This window comes from Pteronotus mesoamericanus, unplaced genomic scaffold (genome assembly GCF_021234165.1).
Source record: "Pteronotus mesoamericanus isolate MK-2021 breed Mesoamerican mustached bat unplaced genomic scaffold, CSHL_Meso_final scaffold_174, whole genome shotgun sequence".
In the NCBI taxonomy this organism is placed as follows: Eukaryota; Metazoa; Chordata; class Mammalia; order Chiroptera; family Mormoopidae; genus Pteronotus; species Pteronotus mesoamericanus.
Window position 1 is genome coordinate 18,720,754 of NW_026555309.1, and position 24,510 is coordinate 18,745,263.

The following is a 24,510-nucleotide window of genomic DNA, read 5'->3' on the forward strand; positions in this document are numbered from 1 at the left end:
TATCCACTCATCTATTGATGGGTACTTGGGTTGCTTTTATACCTTGGCTATTGTCAGTAACAGTGCATATATCAATAGGGTGCATATATCTTCTTGAATTAGTGTTTTGTATTTCTTTGGATATATACCCAGAAGGAATTGCTGGGTCATAAGGTAGTTTTGTTTCTAATTTTTGAGGAACTTTCCTATTATTTTGCATAGTGGCCGCCCGTTTGCATTCCTACCAAAAGGGCACAGGAGTTCCCCTTTGTCCACATCCTCACCAGCCTTTGTTGTTTGTTGATTTATTGATGATGGCTACTCTGACAGGTGTGAGGTGATAATCTCACTGTGGCTTTAATTGGCATTTCTCTATGATTAATGACATTGAGCATCTTTTCATATGCCTATTGGCCATTGATATGTCCTGTTTGGAGAAGTGTCTTTTTAGGTCTTTGTCGATTTTTCTTGGATTGTTTATTTTTTGTTTTAAGTTATATGCATTCTTTTTACATATTGAATATTAACCCCTTTTGAATGTATCATTTGCAACTATCTTCTTCCATTCAGTAGGTTGTCTTTTTGTTTAGTTGATGGTTTCCTTTGCTATTCAAAAACCTTTTCATTTGATGTAGTCCCATTGTTTATTTTTTCTTTTGTTTTTCTTGCCCAAGGAGATGTATCAGAAACAAATATTGCTAAGAAAAATGTCAGAGTTTGCTGCCTGTATTTTCTTCTAGGAGTTTTATGGTTTTGGATATTACATTTAATTTAAGTCTTTAATCCATTTTGAATTTATTCTTGTATATGATATAAGAAGATGGTCTAGTTTCATTTTTTTGCATGCATTTCTTTTCAATTTTCCCAACACTATTTATTGAATAGACTGTCTTTACCTCATTGTATGTTCTTGCCTCTTTTTTTATATATGTCAATTGACCATATAGACATGGACTTATTTCTGGACTCTCCATTCTATTCCATTGATATATGTGTCTGGTTTTATGACTTACTGTGCTGATTTGATTACCACAGACTTATAGTATAGTTTGATAGCAAACAGTGTGATACCTTTGACCATGTTCTTCTTTTCTCAAGATTGCTGTGGCTATTTGGGGTCTTTTGTGGTTCTATATAAATTTTTTGATTATTTGCATTAATTCATTTTTTTATGTTGAGTGATAATCAATTATCAGTATCTCTGTTTTGTTTTTTATTTTTCTTGGATTAGCCACTTTCCAGAGAGAAATTCTTATATTTTCTTCCTGGAGATTATAAATGTGGCACTCAAGAGTTCTTAGGAACTAAAAGAAAAAGGAATTCTCATTATTTAGTACATGTGCTCTATATAGATTTTTTAGACAATTTTCCTTTCTGGCATGTACCCTTTGGTCCAAAATTCTTCTGGTTTAACCTCTCCAGAGTGAACCCTTTAGTCTTCTACCAAGATGAACGTAGTATACTTACTGCATGGCTGCATGAGAGCAGGGAAAGTGATTTCACAGACGTTTAGTCATTCCTTGTCTTTTTAGCTTCATCTGCATTCTTGCCCTGTTGCCTGTTTTTTTTTTTTTTTTAAATTCTTATTTTTCCAGGGATTATTGCAGATCTGCTTGCTTCTTAGTTTCATTACCCATGAGCAATTTTCTTTGTTCTTCTGGGTTATTTTTGCTATTTATCCATCAAATATCCATCTTTCAAAATTTTGATGACAGCTCTTGCCTCTTCCAGAGCTGCATATTCAGCTCTTGTCTTCTCATCCTCATTTCTTTGTTGGTTTAGGGCCATAAAATTTTCTCTTAACAACCTTTTGCTGGTGGTTAAAGAGGGAACTGAGGTAAACTTACACATGGTTTGACTCCTTAATCTTTTATTTCTACACAGATATACAAGTGACTGTCATTAGTTCACCTTTTTATTTGTAGGTGATAATTACAGGAGGATTAAAAGTTCATTACTCAACATTGAGGGTTAAGGTCTCAGTGAGGATGGAGGAATAACTGTGGGTAAGAAAATCGGTAAGAACAGAATAAGGGTTAATGGCTTCACAGGACTAAGAAAATGTGTTAGAAGTTGATATTTTTTAGAGAAGTACTATAAGGAGAAGCAAAAGCAGTGCGTTATTTCATATTAAGTAGTATTTTAGAATCATTTCCTTGAAAGTGTGTACAATGGTAAATTTTATTTCTATTTTAGCTCTTTAGGAGTTCTCTCTTACCTTCCTCTGGTGAGTTGCGACAGCAATATTTGAATAAATGTATGTGAAAATTCTTTATAAAGGCATTATTTCAAATGTCATTATCTTGGTGATTGTCCTATTGATTAATATCCACTGACTGTACATCTTACCAAATACCTCTTCACTAAATTAAGTTTTGTATAAAGTTCAGTTGATTTCTAAGAGTAAATACCTTGAGCAATAACTATAGTATTTGAGCCTGCGCATATAAGAATAATAGTGGCTTCCCTAAAGCTGCTCATTTACTGAGTGAGCAATGCTGCCTAAAGCCAAAGCTATGCTTTTTTAGTTTTAGAGCTTCTGGTCTGTTTGTTTCACCAGTTCCACCCCTAACAGATTTTCTTTCACAGTTTCAGGTAGCACCATTCATGTAGAAAGAGCACAACGTGAATGGTGCCCTGAGTGGTGCACTGCCAAGACTCTTGCTCCTTTCTACCTTTTTAGTGCTCGCATTTGGAGCCCTTTACAAATTCTAGTTTGAAGGCGGAGTGGAAAGAAACCAAGGTTATTTTTATTAGGGTTTTTTTTGTTTTCTTCTTTTTAGCAGGCTACTGCAAAATAGAGGGAATGGTACAGAGATTTCCCATACACCTTCTGCTTCCACATCTGCAGTGTCCCCCGATACCAGTATCCCTTTTCAGAGTGGCACATTTATTATAATCAATGAATCTGTATTGACATCATAATCACCCTGAGTCCATAGTTTATGTCACCCAGATTACTTTTTACTGTCAACTTTTCTTCACTGTTGAAGTCTAGCAAGAGATAACCCTAATTAAAAAAAAAACAAAACAACTCAGCTTGTAGTCTTAAGAATGAGGTATAAAAAAGCTTTTCTTAAGGAACTATTATGTATAATACTGTTTTAGTTACTAAAATAAGTTTTAAAATATCTGAGAAATACAGTGGTCACAAAAATGTGAACTAAGATCTTAATAGTTTAAGCCTAAACCAAGATTAAGCCTAAACCAAGATGCTTTTATATGGGTGTATGAGATTTTTGTTAGAAGAGATTTTAGGCATCTTCTTCTGATTAGAATCTTATATATAAGGTCTGTCCAGAAAGTATCCAGGCATGTAATATGAAAAATAGAGACTTTTATTGAAGAAGATACAAAAAAACATTGTACATAGGACAATGATACCTCCGGCCCCCTTCAAAGTAGGCACCTTGGGACCTCACGCAGTCTCCTAATCACCATCAGCTGTCCTGTCATATTTTTCAGAATCTCATCATTTTCAAAGGTGATTTTAGTTTGGGGAAAAACCAAGAGTTACAGGGTGCCAGATCTGGGCTGTAAGGGGGCTGAGTCACTTAGGTGATTTGATATTTCCACCAAAAAACTCTGCATGAGCCGTGATGCGTGAGCAGGCATGTTGTCATGATGAAGCTGCAATCACCAGTCGCCCATAGCTGAGGTCTTCTGAATCAACGAAATAGTTTCCACTGAGGAGTGTTCAAACTTAATGCAAAATTTGATGCAGGTTTGTTGCTCTACTTCCTCGGTCATTTTGAATGTGATGATCGCACAGTACCTGTGCTCACTCAATGGTGTCTACCATTCCCACTGACTAGTACAGTGAAGTTGTCATTGTTCATGCGTGTGTGTTCCCATCTACTCTCCTTGGCTACCAGGTTACATGATGTCACCCAAACCATACTTGTTATATTAACAATGGCTGGACTTTTTTCTGGACAGACTTTGTATAACATGTATTAGATACTAAAAAAGACCGACCATGTGTGATTCAAGGGAGAATGTGATAAAAAAAATATGATAAAAGCAGAAGACTATATAAATACAGAACATTTTAGATGCCTACTCTGAGGACAATAAATATCACTTCACATGAAAACAATACAGGTGGTGAATATTGGAAAATAACAACCAAAAAATACCCCTTTATGTAACAACTCAAATTAGTAATTTAATAGGTTCTGTTGAAGTAAAGGTTAGTATGTTGAAAAGATATTTCTTAAGATGATGCCCTTTAATCATTTAATTCGTATAGTGTGTTATTTAAACTGCAGATTCCTGGGCTACCTCTCAGAAGATTCTTAGAAAATCTCGGGGCTTCTTGAACACACTAAAGTTTGAGATAAAAGATTTCAAAATCATGTTTGATATATTTATCATAGAAAGTTTATGATTTTCTTAATTATTCATAAATAGGTCTGCTTAAATGAGTTTCAAATATGGAGGATATTATGTTTGATCAAAATGTGAAATAGGGAAAAGAAGGGAAATTATATTGGTAGCTGTTCATAACATAGGCAAAACGAGTGCAAAAGTCTTCTGTGGTGGGATCAAATTATATGGAACACTTTCACTAACTATAGGACTTTGAGTAAAAATTACTTAACCCATGTAATCCGTTGAATATTAATCTGAAAATGAAGATAATATTTTTAAAATGGGCTTGTTGTGAGGATAGAATGAGATAAGGTCCATAACACACACATCCTCAGCAAATGTCAGTTGATCAGAGTGATTAGAGTTCTTCATTGTCATCATTACCATCTTGTTAGGCTGCAGTGTTTTCAGTATAATGTTCTTAAAGTGTCTCTTCCTGTTTAATCTCACCTCCCCTTCAGGGCCAAATGTGTTTCCCCCCTTTGAATTAAGTTTTCTCTACCTTTTATTTCATGGTAATTATTCCCTTCTGTGCTTTATGCCCTTTAGCCAGTAGCATATAGTAGAGATGTCAATATCCACTTTTTTGGTTAATTGATATAGAATCCTTTTTCTGTCTTTTATCTACGCTTGGCATGTGAATTTTACGTATAAGCTATTGCATTTTAACTTACAAGCTGTTTTGAGCTATCTTGTTTCTCTCATCATCCCACCTAACAAAGATGTTGAAGAAATACTTACTCTGGAAGTTTCCTGTTTAAATTAAATGTCTGCCTAAATGAAACTGAATTTATAAGTTAAATTTGTTTCAAAACTTTGAATCTTACTCTATATTCTAAAACCAAATATGATTTTTAACATATTTGCTTAAAATATGTTAAAATATTTCTTGAGCTTGACTAATCAAGAGCTATGTGAATATAGTTATGAAAGTTCAGCCCATTTATTTTAAAATTGCATCCTTTCACCTCCTAAACACTAAACTATGAAACCTAATGCAAATACTGTAAGAATATCTGAGGTAGATAATTAAAGTATAATTAAGTTTAAATGCCTTGGTGAAGGAGTATAAAAATTATTTAAATTCAATCGGCTAGTACATTTGCAGTTTTCTTTTATTAGGTGTGAAATCTAAGAATCCCCTGCCAACTCTTGAGGGCTCAATCCAGAATGTTGAATTGAAGTACTGCAGCACATCATTGGTCAAATGTGCCTCTGGGACCATGGGATCAATAAAAATTTGTGCCAAAGCCCCAGGTATGTGCAGCTGGACCGTGTAAAACTTTATTGCCTGTATAGGAGAATTGGCCTTGCATTTTACAAGGAGCGTTACTGAAACAAGAATTTACTCATTGTTCCTATGAATCAGAGGTTTTACATTTTTTTATTTTACTTAAAAATTTTTATTAATTGTGCCATGATGATAGTTCTTCACTTTAATAAATTAATTTTTATTTAAGGAAAAAACCTTGTATACTTTTAAGAATGATTATGAAAGAGAAAAATTAAAGGAATGTTTATTCTTATACTTTTGGTATGAGTAGGAGGTATAGATATATAAGACAGTTTAAAATTAAATTAAAATGTTGTTAGTATAATAAAATTACACAGGGAACCCAGCTGTTTTTAAAAATTTATGGTGGTAATTGACTTCATCTTCCTACCAATACTTTTTTTCATAATATTTCCCTTAAACTGCAGGGTCCGGCACAAGTAATGTTCCCTTTTTTTTTATTACAAAATCATAAACATGTAATTCTATAACATAACAATGTCATACTCAAGCATGACATAGGACTTTTTAGGTGAAATGTTCAAATTGCTGTCCATCTCGTGTGAGACATTCATGTACCCTACCAGCCACACTCATACAAGCCTTATTTCTGCCAAACCCTGTATTTCTAATTTAATTGCAAACTAAATTTCTAGGTAAGTTTAAAGATAAGGTTACAGATTCCCTGGAATATTTAAAACATAGTGTATCAAGTTGTTTCCTTTTATAAGCTTTTCTGAACATGTTCTACATTCATTAGCTAAATATTAAAACTTATTTTTTAAGAATTAAAAGTGCTTTCAATTTTATCAGTCATATTTTTAAGAGTGTAACAACATGTATAGCTAAAATCACCAAATATATTTGAAATTTTATAATGTTAGTATATTTTAAGATGAAGCATCCTCAAGCTACTCCTTTATTTTATTTTATAGATTTTTTTTCATTAATGTTTCTATTCAGGTGACAATGGGAAAGAGAAATTGATTCCATTGCTTCAAGGTCCTTCTGACACTAAAGATCTTCACAGCAGCAAGTGGCTCAATGAGAGTAGAAAGCCAGAATCTCTCTTAGCTCCAGATTTGATAGCCTTCACAGTTCAAGTTCCCCAGTATATGGACTACTGCCACAATTCTGGTAAGTACAAGTTTTACAGCTTTCTCTTAGTTTACTTTTTTTTTTAGCAGGGCTTTTAAAATTGAGCTTTTAAAAAAATGTATTTTGTGTCCATAATACTCTACAGTTGTGTTCTTTGAAAATACAAATGAAGTATTTTTGCATCAGTTTTGATAAATGGACTGTTTATAAGCAATAATGATTTTATTTTATATGAGAGATGATTTAGTTGTATGTATAAGCAATCTTAGATTCATACCTACTAAATTTAACTGAGTTTTAAAATACCATATCATGTAATATATCAAGTGGAGTAAAAGAAATTTATAATCCTGGAAAGGTAAAATATTTTTCATGGGACAGTAGTAGTACTTTGTTCCCACAGTTTGCCATAGTAAAATTAGGTGCTGTCTGTGGCTTTGCAAAAAAGCAAAAGATACTGACGGTGGGACCAAGAAAAAACTCAGAGGTCAAGATCTCATTTCTTGATTTATATTCTTCTCTAGAAGCACTTTGCCTATAATCTATCTCATTTTATTCAACACTGTAATAATAACAGATCCGCACTTCTTATGTTGAGAGGAGATACCAGAAAGATCAGTGAAAATTGGGGAAGGTGTGGTTAGTAGAAACCAGTATCAGTAGTGTGTGGTTAATAAAGCCAAGGTCACTCAATGAGACTAGAAGTAAGATAGCTATATAAAGATTTCTTAAAAGGATAGGAGGTCTGGAATTTTTCTTGGGGGTTAATTGGCCAGGGAGGACTTGCTTTCACAAAGCTCCCTAAGAGTAAAGATACGTTACCATTAACAGGTATTGCGGCTTATAGGAAATAACGTTAAACATTGGTGCACTAAGTTCAAAGTAGAAACCATGAAAAGATTCATTATTAACTGACTAGACAAAGACTATATGGAGGTGAATATTCAAAGCATTGAGCACAAGTGCACATATGTGGGGACACAAAAAGAATTTAAAGATGAATGTCCTTACGATAGTATTTAGAGTGAATGGCATCCACATTAGAAACTGGACATTAGTATTTGAAAGGTAAGTCTGAGGACCTGCTGTCAAAGTGCTGCTAAAAACACATTCCTCAAAAATAACTTATCAGCCTGGTGAGAATGGGTATATAATCCTAAGGAAAAAATATGAGGATGAGGCAAAAACCCAAACTAAGAATGCCACTGTGTATAAGATTTTACTAATTTTTAAGGCAGGGTTTAATCAAGGGCCAGATAACTAATATTTTAAACTTTGTGGACCATGTGATCTCTATCTCAGCTATTCAGTTCTGCTGTTTATATAACAAAAATAGCCGCAGACAATATGTAAATGAATGCATGTGACTCCAATAAAACTTTTAATTGGTAAAAACTATAGAGGGGGCCAGATTCAGCCTCTGTGGTTTAGCTTACTGCCCCCCATCCTTGTTTTAGAGAGAGAGGAGATTGGTGCTTAAATAAACATTATGGTTTTGTTAATCCCTATTCATGTTCCTTAAGTATATTATTTGATAGATTTTTTTGGTAATTATCCATATGTTAATTTTTGATAGGTTTTGTTTCCAAATCATAAAGTCATTGAAATGTTACTGAAATGACCAGACTGTCTGGTCATGAATTTTGATACCTAAGAAGGAAGTAAGCTTGCTTATGTCTGCCATGTAGTCTTAATTGGAGAGGGACTCCAAGTTTTTTCTTTTACCATATACACAGAATGAATTAAAGTATCAAGATTATTTAAATAATAATCAGATCTTTCTCATGATGGTATTCATATTCTTTGTAATTTAAATGGAGTTTTAGGGTCACAGAAATGTATTTGCTTTTCTCATCTATTATATGGGCCTAAAAGTATGCTATTATAAAAAATTACACCTATGATATTTCAAGGGTAAAGTTTCACATTTTTTCTTGCTGGTAAGGAAGTTTACCTAGTCTTCAACATTAATGTTTAGTGATATGTTTATGGATTTATGTGTAAAATTTTAATGTGATCATGTATTTGGTGTTTTGAAAATATTCCTTTGGGTATGTTTTAATCCTGAAATGTAATGTGTTTTTATTTAAGCTACATTCACGTAGTTTATTTAGGGCATTTTTAAATTTAAATTTTACATTCACCTTGGCACTGCCACCCACATTCATGGCTTTATGATATGGTTTTGAGAGAGCTCCTAAGTACTAATTTTTAAAGCCAGTTTTAAAATAATATTGATTAATCTTATGTGCTTGCAGCAAGATTTAAATTGGAGGGATGTGTTACTATACAAACTGTTAGTATAGACAAATCATAAATTATAATTTTTAAATGAAATAATTCATTAACAATTTGTCAAGACTTCACTGAAATATCGTTGTTTCAGTAAGGATTTTCCTGGGCACTGTTGTATACATTTTTTTCTTTTCATCTTACACACATGCACACATGCACAGGAACATACTTCTTATTTCTTTACTTTTCTTTAGTTTTCCTTAGTACTTTTCACTGTCTGCTGTGCTATATATGCTTCTGATTTATCTGTTGACCTTTTTTTTTTTTTTTTTTTTTTTGCTGCTATTAGAATTTATGCTTCATTTGGTTAGGAAATTTGTCTCTTTTTAATCACTGCTGTATTCCTAAGGTCTGGAACAATATCCCACATATAGTATGCTATCAACAAATATTTAATAAATGAATGAGCAAGTAAGTGATGATTATATTCATACTGATTTATTGATAGTTTTTGAGGCTGGAGCACCTAAGGAAAATGACACAGAAGTCTTCCCCTAGTGTTTTGTGTTTTTTATTTTTTTAAAAAGATTTTAGGTAGTTAATTAAACTCTTTTTGGTGAACAATTAAAGGGAAGTGCAAATAATCTCTGATGTTCTTTTACAGACAATCAGACATCCAGATGAGATTGTTAATGAACTTTCCCTTTGAATTTACAGAATTTCAGTGAGAAGTATTTGAGTGTAGAGTAGTAAGTGATGAGCTAAATGACTTGAGGCGAATTACATACTTTGGAGGAGTCTGGTGATCATTCTAATTGGCTTCTGCCTATCTTGCCATGGTGTGTGGAATACAGTTGTCTTTGTGCATTTGCTCCCAAATTGAAGGAAGGGGATTAAAACTGGAAGCCAGCAAATGTTGTAGACATTATATAGAAGTCAAAATTCAAGGAAGTGAATTTTGAAATAAGCTTAGTTAGGATAAAGAAATAAGCTTAGTTAGGATAAAGAGGCAGAGTTTCTTGCCTTTGACCTAAGAATATGAGGGGATGGATAGCTTTATAAATGCAAACTAGGTTTTTATGTGACTGAAATGATATTTATGGTATCAGTGAATCTCTATAAAAATAATATTTTTATAATTTAAAAATTACTGTCATATAAATTATTTTATTTGTTTGCAAAATGAGACTGTATTTAGCACAGCAAATGTTATTTGTGACTTACAGATGAGGAAATAGAGACTGAGAAATTGTCCAAGTATGTAGCAACTCTGACTCTGAACTTGAACCTGGGGCTTCTAATTATATAACATTTTCCCACTGTCCTAGGCTATTTATATTTATCATATAACCTTAGGGTCCATATTGCTAAACATTATATCCCCCATCTTTAAAAGTCCTTAACTTTAAGGAGCTCCTTTCTTCATATTAAGCATTGTCACAAAAGCCACACTTTCGTGGTGCCACAGCATTGTGGGGTGGTGGGTTTTTTGGGGTTTTTTTGGTTTGTTTTTTTTTTTTGATGTCTCTGCCATACCTTTTGCACTTTTCCCTCTTCCACCCTTGATTGCATTCTCTACTCTACTGACTGGTTATGGCAAAGTCTCTGAAGCCTCTTTGGGAATCTGGTGTGCCAGCCCACATTCTGTATTCCTTGTTACTATTCACAGGAACCAGTTAATGATGTTTCTGTTTCCTACATTTGTATAGGTATGAGGGGTCAGATAGAGAAACTGGATACATCTTTTGCTCCTTCAGTGGTAGGCACACTTGGTGACTGTAATTGATATATGTAAAAGATTTTAAAATGGATTCTAAACATTTTTCTTTCTTTGTATTTTAAATTTAGACTTTGATTCTTTATATGCTGTATCTTGCCTATGAATTATAACAGGTTCTGCTTGTTAAAAAGTTCTGAGTCTGTTAATTCTGGTATTGATGTATAAATAAATTTTGGGGTGTCTGCTTTAGGAATACACAGTGATCACAAAGTACTGTACACTTAGAATACAGGAAGTTAGAAGTCTTTCATTTGAATTTCCAAGTCAGTCTTAGGAGTGTTTTTTATGTGTCTTCCTCTTACTGTGTACTTCAGATATCTCAGCCTCCTTTCTTTCAGGTATTCACTGGTTATGATATTTTGCACATTGTTTTTTTCTGTCTGGGATTAAGTAATGGGATTCTTACTTAAATCCAGCTCAGTCCTAAGACCCTAGCTCCATGACTACCTCTTTACAGAAACCTTATTGACACTGCCTTTAACCTACCCCCAACAACAAATCTGATTAAATACCTTTGTTACATCCATTTTCATAGTTCACTATGCTTTCATAACACTTAAATGACAGTGTGTGTTTATGTACTTGTGTGATTTGAATGCTTTTCATTTCAGAGTTAGTCACTGGTTGCTTATCAATGTCTATCTCCAGGACCTGACATCATTTGACACATAGGGAATGCTTGAAAAAATCATTTTTTGAATGAATGAATGTATTTGACAGATAATAGTATGTTTTAAATACAGTGATCTGCATCTTTGCATGTGGATGGTATACTCAAACACTCTTGTTTTCAGCAACCAATTGATTTTCTTTTCAGATCCAGACTTCAAATTTTAGCCACCTCTTGACCATATCCCTGTGTATATTTTAATGATGCCTAACATATTTAGAACTAAACTCAGTATAATCCTTTCACCCCATTTCATTATCTGTTATTCACTATTTCAATTAATGGCACTATTAAAAACTTACCTTTTAATGTTATCTATTTCAGCACTAGCTCAATCCTTTTTCTTGCTCCTTTGAATGTATTAGATGCTCCATGAAAGCTTTTTTTTTTTTAACTGAATAATCCAGGCTAAGCATATTAAATTAATTTTACTCATTTCCCATATGATTTGTTTTCAGATTCATTGCCATACTGATTGCTTCCAGGATGTGTTTGAAAATGCCTTTTTAAAATTTAACACAATTTCCCATATAGCACAAAGTAGAAAGTGTATTTCCCAGATTTGTATAGTTTTCCATATTTTATATGTCTACATTAGTTTATAAATTTGCATGAGGAACTTTATACTTATTCCTGTGAAATTTCATATTATTGATTTTTGTCCACTATTAATAAAGAAGATAGCTTTTAAAGTATCTGTTTGGCTAGTACAAATTACTTGCATAAGTAGAATGAGATGAACATGCTATTTTGCTTTTAATATATAAAAAGCAAAATATTTCTAAGATTAGAAACATAGAATTATGTGATTATGATATTATGAAATGATGGTAAACAAGTGTTCTTCTTAAAATGTTATTTAAATATAATATAATTTAAGCAAATCTTTCTATTTCCGAGTGTAATCAGTTTTAGAAATAAAGTGTTTAACTTTAGTAGATTGTCCTATTAAAAGTTATTATACTTTTTACCCCTAAAACATAGGCAACTTTTGGTAATTACGGAAAGGAAAGTCTTTATTACATTTCTTGTCTCTGAAAGTTTATAGTTAAATTGGAGGGCGGTCTTCTCTATTGATTAAAACATACCAGCAAGCACATACATTCTTATTTTACCATTCAGAATTAGTTGGTAGGAATATGGATTGCTTAGGAGTTTTGAAAATGGAGACAGTGTTTTAGATTGTAAATTTTAATTTATGGAGAATTTTTTTTTGTCCGAAAACATCTCCTTACAATGTAGAACTAAGTGAATTGCCTTGAAGTTATGTTTTTAGTATTTTTGACAGGACACATGAGTAAGAATGCTTATATATTGTAGCAATTAAAGACAATTCACATTTGTGGTTTGGGCATAAATGTGTAAAAATTATACCCATCTATCTTATTACATTTCCTCTTTCCTCCCCGAGGACTCTACTATGTACTTTATCTGTAATTGTTGCCAGTTTTCTATCATGTTCCCACTGGGCTTCTGGTGAAAAAAAATCTTATCCTCTTGATGACAGAGCTTGCCTGAATGATTTCATGCTCCTAGCATTTTGTTCACGGGAATTAGGGGCAAAATGTAACTACAGCTGAACAGAGCGTCTATTTTTGTAATTTTGGAGTTTAGACTCTGTTATTGAAACTAAATGAAGAGATGCAGGTGTTCTCCAGTCCAAGCCCTTTGGGAGTTTTGATGGTAGATGCTTGAAAAGAAAATGCATGTGTTTCCAGAGTCAAACAGCAGCTGTGAGACAAGGATTTATGTTTTTCTCAGAACTTTGGAATTTCAAAATGTTACATTTAATCACAAGCACAGAAAGGGGAGCAAATGTTAAAGATGTTACGCATAAAAGTAAGTTTACTGATCTTTTTACCATACGAACTAGTTGTGGGAATATAGGAGCAAAGTGATTTTTAATCATAACGTAAACAATTTCTAAAGGATTTTGATAGGTAACTAGGACATAGCCTTTTGAAAATGTTGTATTTGTAGCACAGAGAATTTTTTATCCTACCAATTAAAATTATTTTTTCTCTTTAGACACACACATATAAAGACACCCTGAAAGGTTTGCAAAATATTTACAAAGTGCATTTTGATTATAATAATTTTTGGAAGAAGTTTAATAAATATCTTGTAATAACACAGTACAATGTTTTTAAGTACAAGAAATGTAAATTTCTTCTTAGAATGGTAATTAAGAGAATTTACAGACATAGAGAAAACACGTTTTATATATTGAAACAGCCATATATTTAAAACTTTTTATTCAAATAATGACATTATTGTATGTTGTTGATTCTCAAATTCTTTATTGAAATAAAGGAATACATTTTAGTATTTCTTTGCCATTCTTTTTTTTTTTTGCTTTTTTTACTGTAATCATTCGTTTGTTTATCCAACAAATACTTATTGCCAGGTTTTCTGTGTCAGAAATATAATGATGCATTGATGTCTCTGCTGTAGAGAAATTCCTAATATATTGAGGAGATTAGGCATATAAACACTAAGGCTTAGTGAATTGAATGAATGAATTATAAAAAGGCTTATATTTTAGGTTTGAATGCATCCATTGTAAACTATATTACTTTGAGAAAGTCAACCTCACTGAGTGTTGGTTTCTCATCTGTAAAAGTGAGAATATTCTTATCTGATCATTAGGATTGTGGTGTAGATTAAATTAAATACTACATCCTCAAGTACATTGTAAACAGTAAAACATAAGGCAAGCATTAGGTATTAATTACCCAGTTGATTATAGTACTTTATATTAATTATTTTTCATTCACAACTTAAGGTCTTTTTTTCTTGAGTCTTGTCCTTTCCTACCTTGTTCTCTACATCCAACTGATTCCTACCTACTTTAAATTTTTCTTCAAGTTAACTCAGTAAGCTTGTGAGTATGCAGTTCTGAATCTAGGAGCAGCAAATACTTTACTTAGTCCAAGAATCTAACCTCCTTCCAGATTGTAATGTCTCCTTGATGCCATGATGCTAGGAGTCCGGAAGAGACTCAAAAGCAACAGGAAATTACTTTTCTTGCTCCTTTGAAAGGTCCCAGATTCTGGAAGGAAGCCAATGTGAGAAATCCCTTGTGCCTTGTGGGTGACCTGTTGTTTCCCTCATTTATAGCACAAGGTCAAAATTTTTGCATTTTTTACTACTTGTATAGTAAAGGGAAACTAGTATTCAAAGTAAATAAGTAGGACCTTCATTTGTAAGTAGTAAATTACAAGAAATATTTCAGGTTGTAATGGACTTCAAGTGAACTCACCATAAGTGCATAACATTTTCTGTATTTTTATATGGATCAAAAAGCTTATTAGTATTATTTAATTTTATTTTATATTTTAGAAAATGACATGTCTCTAAAGTGAGTTTGTAATTTTGCATTTCCTGTCAAGATTTTGAAGTTGGCTGTCAGTAGCTGTCATAATGACCAAAAGAAGAGTAAGAAGCCTTGTAGTGGGAGTTGATTTACAAAACACTTAGGAATGAAATTTGTATCAGTATTTGCTGCCTGACTATTCCACTAATTGTTCCATCCCTCTAAAAGAAACTTGATTCCACAGATAGCTTTACATCCCTTAAAGTCAGCAGAGTATACATAGGAATTATCCTCATGTTATTGCATTGTTTTGTAAATATATAATGCGGGTCAGTTGTCCATTAATGTGTGGAAATTCGAGCACTTTTCTGAGTACATTTTTGTTTTGTTTGGTTTATTTTTACCTTTCTCATACTTTTGCCCTTACTCCTCCCACTCCTGTTCCTCCCTCCCAATCAGCTACTCCCTTCTAAGCAGCACCACAGCACTTTGACACACATAGCACATGGCAAACAGTTATAACTGTTCATAGGATTCCTTCCCTGTAAAACTAGGAGTTGCTAAGGGTAGTGACCATGGCAAGTACATGACAGGTATTCAGTAAATAGAGGATGGACTAAAGGAAATGATTTTTGCCATTTGGGCATAGCCCTATTATCTATAGGCCCACATGATTTTATTTCTAAATTGCTATGTGGGAGGAAAATGTAGTCTGGATTTAGTGTGTTAAAGAATAATATATACATATATTTTAGATTTTCTTTATTTATTTTTAGAGAGAGGGGAAGGGAAGGAGAAATGGAGAGAAATATCTGTATGAGGTTACTTCTCGTGCACCCCATACTGGGGACCTGGCCTGCAACCCAGGCATGTGCCTTGACTGGGAATCAAACTAGCGACCCTTTGGTTCACAGGCCAGTGCTCGGTCCACTGAGCCACACCAGCCAAGGCAAGGATAATTTTTAATAAAAGTAAAATTAGACTTTCAGACAATCAGTTTTCAGACAGTCATGACTGTCCAAAATAAAATGGACAAATGTTTAAGATTTTAAAAATCATTATCAATGAAAGAACCAGGTAACTGTTATAACTAGACCATAGGGGAATTGAAAAAAATACAGACATTTAAAGATTAGTGATACTGTAATAAATTTGAATATGGATGCCAAACTACTTCTTCCACAGTGGGGAAGAGAGGTCAGTTTAACTTCTTGACAGAACCTATTTGCATTTATAGTTAAGAATAATTTTGAATAGCTACCAGTTACTTACAATATACAGATATAAGAAAGCTCAAAGGCAATGAAAGGTGGAGAGTCCCCATAGAATGACTCAGATACCTGGAAGGGTGTATTTTAAGCAATGCAGAGCTTTTAATTGAAGCACATTTTTTTTTCCTATAAGCCTTACTAAATTCCAGATGGCTAGGATATTTTTAGCTGCGAGCTGTTTAAATACAGAGGCAGGTCAGAAGTAATTGTGAGGCAAAGATTCAGTGGAGGGAAAATTAAAGGGAAATAATACCACCGGCAGAGGGCAGTGATGAAGTAACAGTTTCCTCATGCCCAAAGGAGGTATTGATTGTTGAATAATTATGGGCTTGAGTTTAACTTTTGAAATCTAGTCATATTAAGTTCCCTTCAACTATGTGCTTTTGTCAACATGTACAACTTTCCAAAAGGAGGCTTTTTGTTTAGTTTTGTTCTTGTTCATTAAGTAAATAAATAAAATGTTTTAACCTGGTTTTTAGGTAAATAATGTGTTCTAATTTTTTAAATAGCTTTCCTGGGAAAAGCATTTATAGAACAGATATTTGAATACCTACTCTGCTTTAGGTATTAAGAGAGAATGTCTGTGTGTATATAAACACAAGAAAGAGGAGTTCTAAAACTTCTACAGAACTAACATTCTCTTGATTATGACATTTTTATTTCATTGTATTTTTTCATATGAGAATTAAATATGCTATGTAGTATTAGCTAAATTATATGAAGCCTTTTTAAAATGTAAAAATTACATCTTGTCTGATTTTTTTCCACTTAAAAAACAGAATTCTGCAATACTGTGAAAGTATTTGCAAGAATGTAGTAGACAAAATTGTGTAGAACTCAGTTACAGATAAATAAGAAAAAAGGACATAGACATATCTCACAGCAAAATGGGCAAAGGAGGCATAAGTAAGAGAAAGTGATCAAAAACATTAAAAATTTAAATTAATAAAGTCAAATATATTAAAACAATAATAAGGAAATTTTTTCTACCTGTGAAATTGATATTTAATAAATTATTGAACTGAAAGCTGAGAAGTTTATGAGAAGAGCACTGTCATAGAAGCCTGAAAGGACTAGGAATTGGTACAGTCCCTTTAGAAATCAATTTAATAAAATTCATTAAAGATCTTAAGAGTGATCATCCTTTAGTTATACCCTTTCAATTCTATATTTTAAGGGAGTAATCCAAGATTTAGTTGAAGATTGGAATTTAAAATGTAAGGGTTTTCACATCAGCTGATTTATAATAATCATAAATCATCATTTTTATCCAATTACTAGCTAAATTATAAAATAAATTGTAGATGCTCATAGAAGAACTTCCTTGAAATTAACCAATAGAAAATATATATCATAGGAAAATGTTTCTATTAAAAAGTTGTATAAAATAAAACTATAAACCTACATATAATAAAGTTATATGTAGTTTTTAAAAATTTCTTTCAACATATGTACATAAGTGTATTTACATCTGTATTATATACAGATGTATTATATACAGAAAAATTACTCTTTAACAGTGATTATTAATGGTTAATGGGATTATGAGTCATTTTTCATTTATGTTTATTCTGTTCAGTAGTATTTCATATTTTCTGCAAATATAAACACTCTTTTTAAATATTCCAAAATACTTAGTTTTAAGTAAGTTACTTATGGGTTATAATCATTATTTGGTTCACAAGTAGGTACTCTTGCACAGTAATTCTTATATTTCCTTAATATTTAAATAAAATATTACTTTCAAAGCATATTTATTTCCCTGAAAGCTACAGACATTTTAAATATTTTTTTTGGGGGGAGGCCTTAGTTTGTGTATGAATAAAATACTAGATTTCAAGTTAGCATAATTTGCATTTCTCCGTAGATTGTTTTAGTCTAGTGTAAAATGTTTAAAATGACTCCAAGAAGAAGAAATGAAAGGCATCCAAATTGGAAAGGAAGAAGTAGAACTGTCTTTATTTGCAGATGACACAATACTTACATAGAGAGCCTCAAAGATTCCACCATGAAACTACTAGAACTGATAAATGAGTTCAGTTAAGTAGCAGGATACAAAATTAATATCCAGAAATCAGCTGCATGTTTATATGCCAATAACAAACTCTAACAGAAAAGGAAGAAAACAATCTCATACCACTTCACATCAGTCAGAATGGCCATCATAAACAAATCAACAAACAACAAGTGCTGGCGAGGTTGTGGAGAAAAGAGAAACCTAGTACACTGTTGGTGGGAATACAGACTGGTGCAACCACTGTGGAAAACATTTTGGAATTTCCTCAAAAAACTAAAAATGGAACTGTCTTTTGACCCAGCAATTCCATTTCTGGGATTATACCCTAAGAATTCTGAAACTCCAATTCATAAGAACCTGTCCACCCCAATGTTAATAGCAGCACAATTTACAACAGCTAAATGTTGGAAGCAACTTAAGTGCCCAACAGAAAATGAGTGGATCCAAACACTGTGGTACATTTACACACTGGAAGACTGTGCAGCAGAAAGAAGGAAGGAGCTCCTAACCTTTGTGACAACATGGAGAACATTATGCTAAGTGAAATAAGCCAGGCAATGAAAGACAAATACCATATGATTTCACCTGTAAGTGGAACCTAATCAAGAAAATAAACAAGCAAAGCAAAATATAACCAGAGACATTGAAATAAAGAACAGTAACCAGAGGGGAGAAGGGAGGATGATAACGGGGGAAAGAACAGGAAGAGTTGTAAAGGAACATGTATAAAGGACCCATGGACAAAGCCAAAGTGGGAAAGGATTGAGGGTGGTGGTTAGGGCTGGGTGGGGCGGGGAAAAGTGGTGGCAGGAAAATGGAGACAACTTGAACAACAAGTACTTGAACAACAATAAAAAAAAAAAATCTCATTTGCAATTAGGATAAACCTAGGCAAGGCTGTAAAAGACCTGTACTCAGGAAATTATAAGACAATGAAGAATGAAACTGAGGAAGATACAAATAAGTGGAAGCACATACCATGTTCATGGATAGGAAGAATTAATGTCATTAAAATGTCCATACTGCATTCTATAGATTCAATGCAATTCTTATGAAGATTTCAATGACGTATTTCACAGACCTAGAATAGAATTTCAAAAATTTATGTAGAACCACAAGGGGGCCCACACAGCAACAGTAGTCCTGAGAAAGAAGAACAAAGTTGGAGGAATCATACTACCTAATATCAGACTAGACTATAAGGGCATAGTAATCAAAACACATGGCACTGGATTAAAAACAGACATAGAGATCAGTGGAACAGAATAGAGAGCCCAGAAATAAACCTACAGCTTTATAGTCAACTAGTATTCTGCAGAGGAAGTAAGCACATACAGTGGGCTAAAGGTAGTTTATTTAATAAATGGTGTTGGGAAAATAGGATGGATACATGCAGAAAAATTAAACTAGACCACCTCCTTATACCACACGCAAGAATAAATTCAAAATGGATCAAAGACTTAAATGTTAGGCCCCAAATCATAAAAATTGTAGAAGAAAACATAGGCAGCAAAATCTCACACATTGCTTGTAGCAATATTTTATCAAATATATCTCCCCAGGCAAGGAAAACAAAACAAAAAATAAGCCAGTGGGACTACTTTAAACTAAAAAGTTTTTGCACAGCAAAGGAAAACAACAAAATAAAAAGACAACCCACAGAATGAGAGAATATATTCACTGATACACTTTTGATAAGTGATTAGTATCCCGAATTTATAAAGAACTTACAAAACTCAATACCAAAAAACAAACAACCCAATATTAAAAAAGGGGCAAAGGACCTGAATAGACACTTCTCCAAAGAGAACGTATAGGTAGCCAATAGACATATGAAAAGATGCTCAACATCACTAATCATCAGAGAAATGCAAATTAAAACCACAATGAGATATCACCTCACATCTGTCAGAATGGCTACCATCATTAAATCAAGAAACAAGTGCTGGTGAGGGTGTAGAGAAAAGGGAACCCTTTTGTGCTGTTGGTCAGATGCAGATTGGTGCAGCCACTATGGAAAACAGTGTGGAGATACCTCAAAAAATTAAAAATGGATCTGCCTTTTGACCCAGTGATCCCACTTCTGGGAGTACTTATCTATCCAAAGGTACTGAAAACACTAATTCAAAAGAACATAACCAACCCTATGTTCATTGCAGCATTATTTACAATCACCACCATATGGAAGCAGCCCAAGTGTCCATCAGTAGAAGAGTAGATATAATGACTTTAGGACATTGACACAATGGAATACTACTCAGTTGTAAAAAAGAGGAAAGTTTTACCCTTTGCAACAGTGTGAATGTACTGAGATAAAGTTACGCTAAGTGAAATAAGCCAGTCAGAGGAATGCAAATACCATATGATTTCACTTATATGTGGAATCTAATGAACAAACTGGACTAACAAGCAAAATAGAGACAGACTCATAGATGGAGAGCAGAATGACAGGTAAGGTGGGGGAGGGAAAGGGGTGTAGGGTTTGATCAAAAGGGAAAAAGGGCTCATGGACATGGACAACAGTGTGGTGATTGCAGGGGTGAGGGGGGTATATGGGATTAAATAGTAATGGAAAAAATACAGTACAATAAACAAAAAATAAAATGACTCTCTTTTTCCTGTAATTTATTTTCTATTTATAATTAAGATATGTTTTCAAAATGTAGTTGAAATACTACTTTATCATTAGTCAACTATCTAGGATAGTACAGAACTGAAAACGTTCTGTTGTGTTTTGATTTGTGTCACTTGAAAGTTAGCTCTTTGAACATTTGAATGCATTTTTACATAGGAACAAAGAATTACCATAGTAGAAATCCAAGGTCAACTCATAAAATCTATTGTTTTTCATTAAACTTACAATGAAATATCCTATAATGAAAACTAGTAGGAGCCAGTATTCTATAAACAGTACTTTAGTGAGAGAAGAAATAAAATCAATAAACGTAATACCCAAAATTGTTCTACTGCAGGTAAAAGTAGACTTAGTTTGGAGACTGGACTAGTAAAATGATATTTTTTGAGAGACACTTAAAGATATTTATTGGCATTTCCAGGACAGTAGAGGTTAATAACAATGCCTTTTTTGTTGTTTCCACCCTTGTTTCCAAATAGCTTCTTTTTCCTTATTCAAGCAATGTTTATGACTGTTAGCTATGATTAGCTAGGGTTCTGTCTGGAATCAACTAGAGAAATAGTACACTTTTTTGGGGATGACTGGATAGGAGTTGACAGAGAGACAGGAAGAAGTGAAGTCAAGAATTTAAAGAACATTCATTTCTATATGTGAACATGAAATTTACTGAAATAATGAGTTATCATTGATAAAAGGCAGGCAGAGCTTAGCACACTGTCTTTGTGGTACGAAAGGAGGTGATGGGACTGACACCCTCTGACAGGTGACGGGCCGCCACTGAATGGAGGGAAGGGAAGGAAGAATAGGCAACATTAAGCCAGCAGTTAATGGGTAAGCGTTGTTTAAAAAAATTAATTAGATATTGTTGAATCATTAATTGCAAGTTATCCTCAAAGTAAAATTTTGTTATAATTACTAATCTTGTGTAGAAGAATATATATGTTTTATGGAGAAGAGACTATCAAGATCATATTTAGTCTAGAAGAAAGAATAAAGTAAATGTTTCACAGGTGATCAAATGTTATTAGAGTCTAACAGCAAGTGAGTGCAAGAGGCAAGAGTAACTCTTCTTGTCTGGTGGCCTTTTCATTGTGTATATTCATTTAAATGGCCCCTTTCAGGCAACCTGGTAGTTAACTTCATTCATTCAGTACATATTTATTTCATGCCAGGAGCTTGGGATATATAAAGGTGAACTAGACCCTTTTACTTACCAATGAGCTTATACTTCATTGAGGGAGACATACAAATAAGCAGTTAAAAAGTAATTAAAATATTGCTGTAAAAGAAGAGACTATGAGTTCATATTGAAGGAAGCCCTTTACCCAGACTTGGGATTTAGGGGAGGATTACTGTAATCAGTCATGTCCAAAATGAGACCTTGTTTAGAAGAGAATGGGTCAGGTTTAGGGAAAATGTAAATAAGTTTTGTGCAACAGTAGTTTAGAATGGAAGGGAACATGATGAGTTAATTCTTGACGAAATCAGCAAGTCCCCTCAGATATTGAAAGGCCTTGAAAGTCACTTTAAAGATTTTGGACTAAATATCAAAGGGAGCAATTGAAAGTTTTTATTATATTTATTGCTTTAGAAACCAATTTAGGCAACAGTATGGATGAGGGTAAAAGACAGGAGGTAGGAAAATGTGGTGGTGAAAAAATGGTAATGTGAATGGAGAGAATTACAGGACTTTGTGGTATTGTAATGTGTTAGAATAAACAGGAATTGATGGTTCCTTCAATATGATGGTTAAGGGAAAGGGAACAGTAGGCAGTTACCCAGTGCTCTGGTTTGGAGAGCTGGAGACACAATTGTGTGCCTTTCATTGAGATGAGGAAGAAGGAGCAAGAAGCAAGTTTCAGTCAGGGTGGATAGAAACAGTTGGTGTAATATTAATAATTTTATAGTTCTTCTTTTGTCTCAGGTTATCATTCTAAGCTTTTTAAATAGAATCCAAGCAGCTTGACTCTAGAACTTATACTCTTAACCATTATACCACTGAGCAAAGACTATGGAGAAATTCAGACCTTAAATCATTGATCATTTAGTTCATTGAATTCTATTTAATTTTTAAATTTTATAATTACCCCTTTTTTTTAAAGACTTATTAATTTCACAGAGGGGAAGGGATGGAAAAGAGAAGAAGAGAAACATCAATGTGTGGTTGCCTCTTGTGTGCCCCCTCCTGGCGACCTGGCCTGCAACTCAGGCATGTGCGCTACACTGGGAATCAAACCAGCCACCCTTTTGGTTTGCAGAGCGGCACTCAGTTCAGTGAGCCACACCAGCCAGGGCTATTTAATTTTTTTTAAATTGACTGCCAGCTGCATGCATGACACTACTAGAAGCTGGTATAAAAAGGTATTCAATACAGGGCCCCATTGAGTAGTGTACACATACAGCTAGCTAATTCTAAAAACCAGCCTAACTTCTACAAATACTGTAATTGATTGGGAGAAAAGTACTTCTATCTGTAAATAGACGGGCGAGATTAATTTCAGTGGAAGAAGGGAGTATGAATGATACTAGTAAAGGTTTCTCAAAGAAGGATTGATATTTAAACATGGAATAATAGAGGACTGCATGTGAGTTGAAAATTTTTATTGTTTAATCATTGCAAATTCTTTAAATTGGCTTATGTTGTTTGGTAATTAGTATTAGTTCAAGTCCACATTTTTGTAAAAGTATTAAATGTGTAATTTGTTAAAATGTGTTAAGTACATATTTATGGTACGGTAGTTTTCCTTCTAAAGAATTTCAGTATCTTCAGAGATCTATAATCAGAAAATCATATTTACAACTTTTAAATTTTACAATGTGATTGGAACACTTCTTAGTACTGCTTTTGTTTTCTAAGACTTTTTACACTTAAACTAAGTATTGGGATCATTATATTGTATTTAATTTATGTGGTTTAGCTTGGAGTTAATTATTAAGTAGAACTTAATTTTTAGCCTTAGAAAAACAAATGCAGAAGTTAATAAAACTTTAAAAAAAATTATTGGATTCAGTGCTAACAAAGCATAGCGTAAGTAATCCTCAGCCTGTGAAAGAGATGACTTAACACAACTGTTGATGTGTTCAGAATGAAACATCTTTATCAAGTTAATACAAGAAGCAGTCATGCCCTACTTGAATTACTCATTTATAATAGCTGAACAGCAGCCTGCATGTGGACTTTGAAATCCTGGGAAAATAAGATGCCTGCATACATCCAAATGTTGAAAGCCTCTACTTCTCAGCAGCTGGAAAATGTTGAGTTCTGTTGTCATCTACTAGGTTTTTGACCTTTTGGGAGATGTGATCAATTAATTATTGACCAGTTTTATTCATTACTTTTAATGATTATAGCCTCTCAAGTAAGCCTCTGAAGTTTTTAGCTGAAAAGATTGTTTGGATATTACATACTTAAAATTTATAAAATTAAATGCATAGACCAAGGTGATTTTACTTTGCTCAAGTTTTCACCTATACGCAGATCACTAAAAATATAAAATAATTTAGATAAAATAATAAAAATTATTTTGTTTAAGTGAATTCTAAAATGTGTTTGTGTCTAAGGGTCATGAAATATGCTCCACATATTGCTCTTCTGGGGTACATTTTATATATTAGACCCATTTGTGGGCAACATTTTTAATTTTTTCCTAAAATATAGGTTATAGATTCTTTTGAGTCACAAGTACTTATAAACAAAGAAAATTATTTGTGATTTTTGTTTTTTTTACTACTAATTTTTTAAAATTAATTAATTATTTTTTTCAAATACATTTGTCTCCGCCTTCCTCCCACCCCTTTCCCCTCCCCCCTCCCCCCTCTCTCTCCCTCAGTCTTTCCCCACTTTGGCTTTGTCCAGGAGTCC

General features: G+C 33.2%; 1 protein-coding gene across 4 annotated transcripts in view; it reads left to right on the forward strand.

Annotated features, from left to right (window-relative positions):
- The window catches only part of VPS13B (vacuolar protein sorting 13 homolog B), a 673,385-nt gene that overhangs the window by 163,597 nt on the left and 485,278 nt on the right, over nucleotides 1-24,510 (forward strand). For all 4 annotated transcript variants that reach the window (XM_054590316.1, XM_054590313.1, XM_054590314.1 and 1 more), the window contains exons 18-19: nucleotides 5,476-5,610; nucleotides 6,590-6,763. In XM_054590316.1, coding sequence (XP_054446291.1) covers nucleotides 5,476-5,610; nucleotides 6,590-6,763 — 309 coding nt within the window. The remainder of the gene's footprint in view (nucleotides 1-5,475; nucleotides 5,611-6,589; nucleotides 6,764-24,510) is intronic.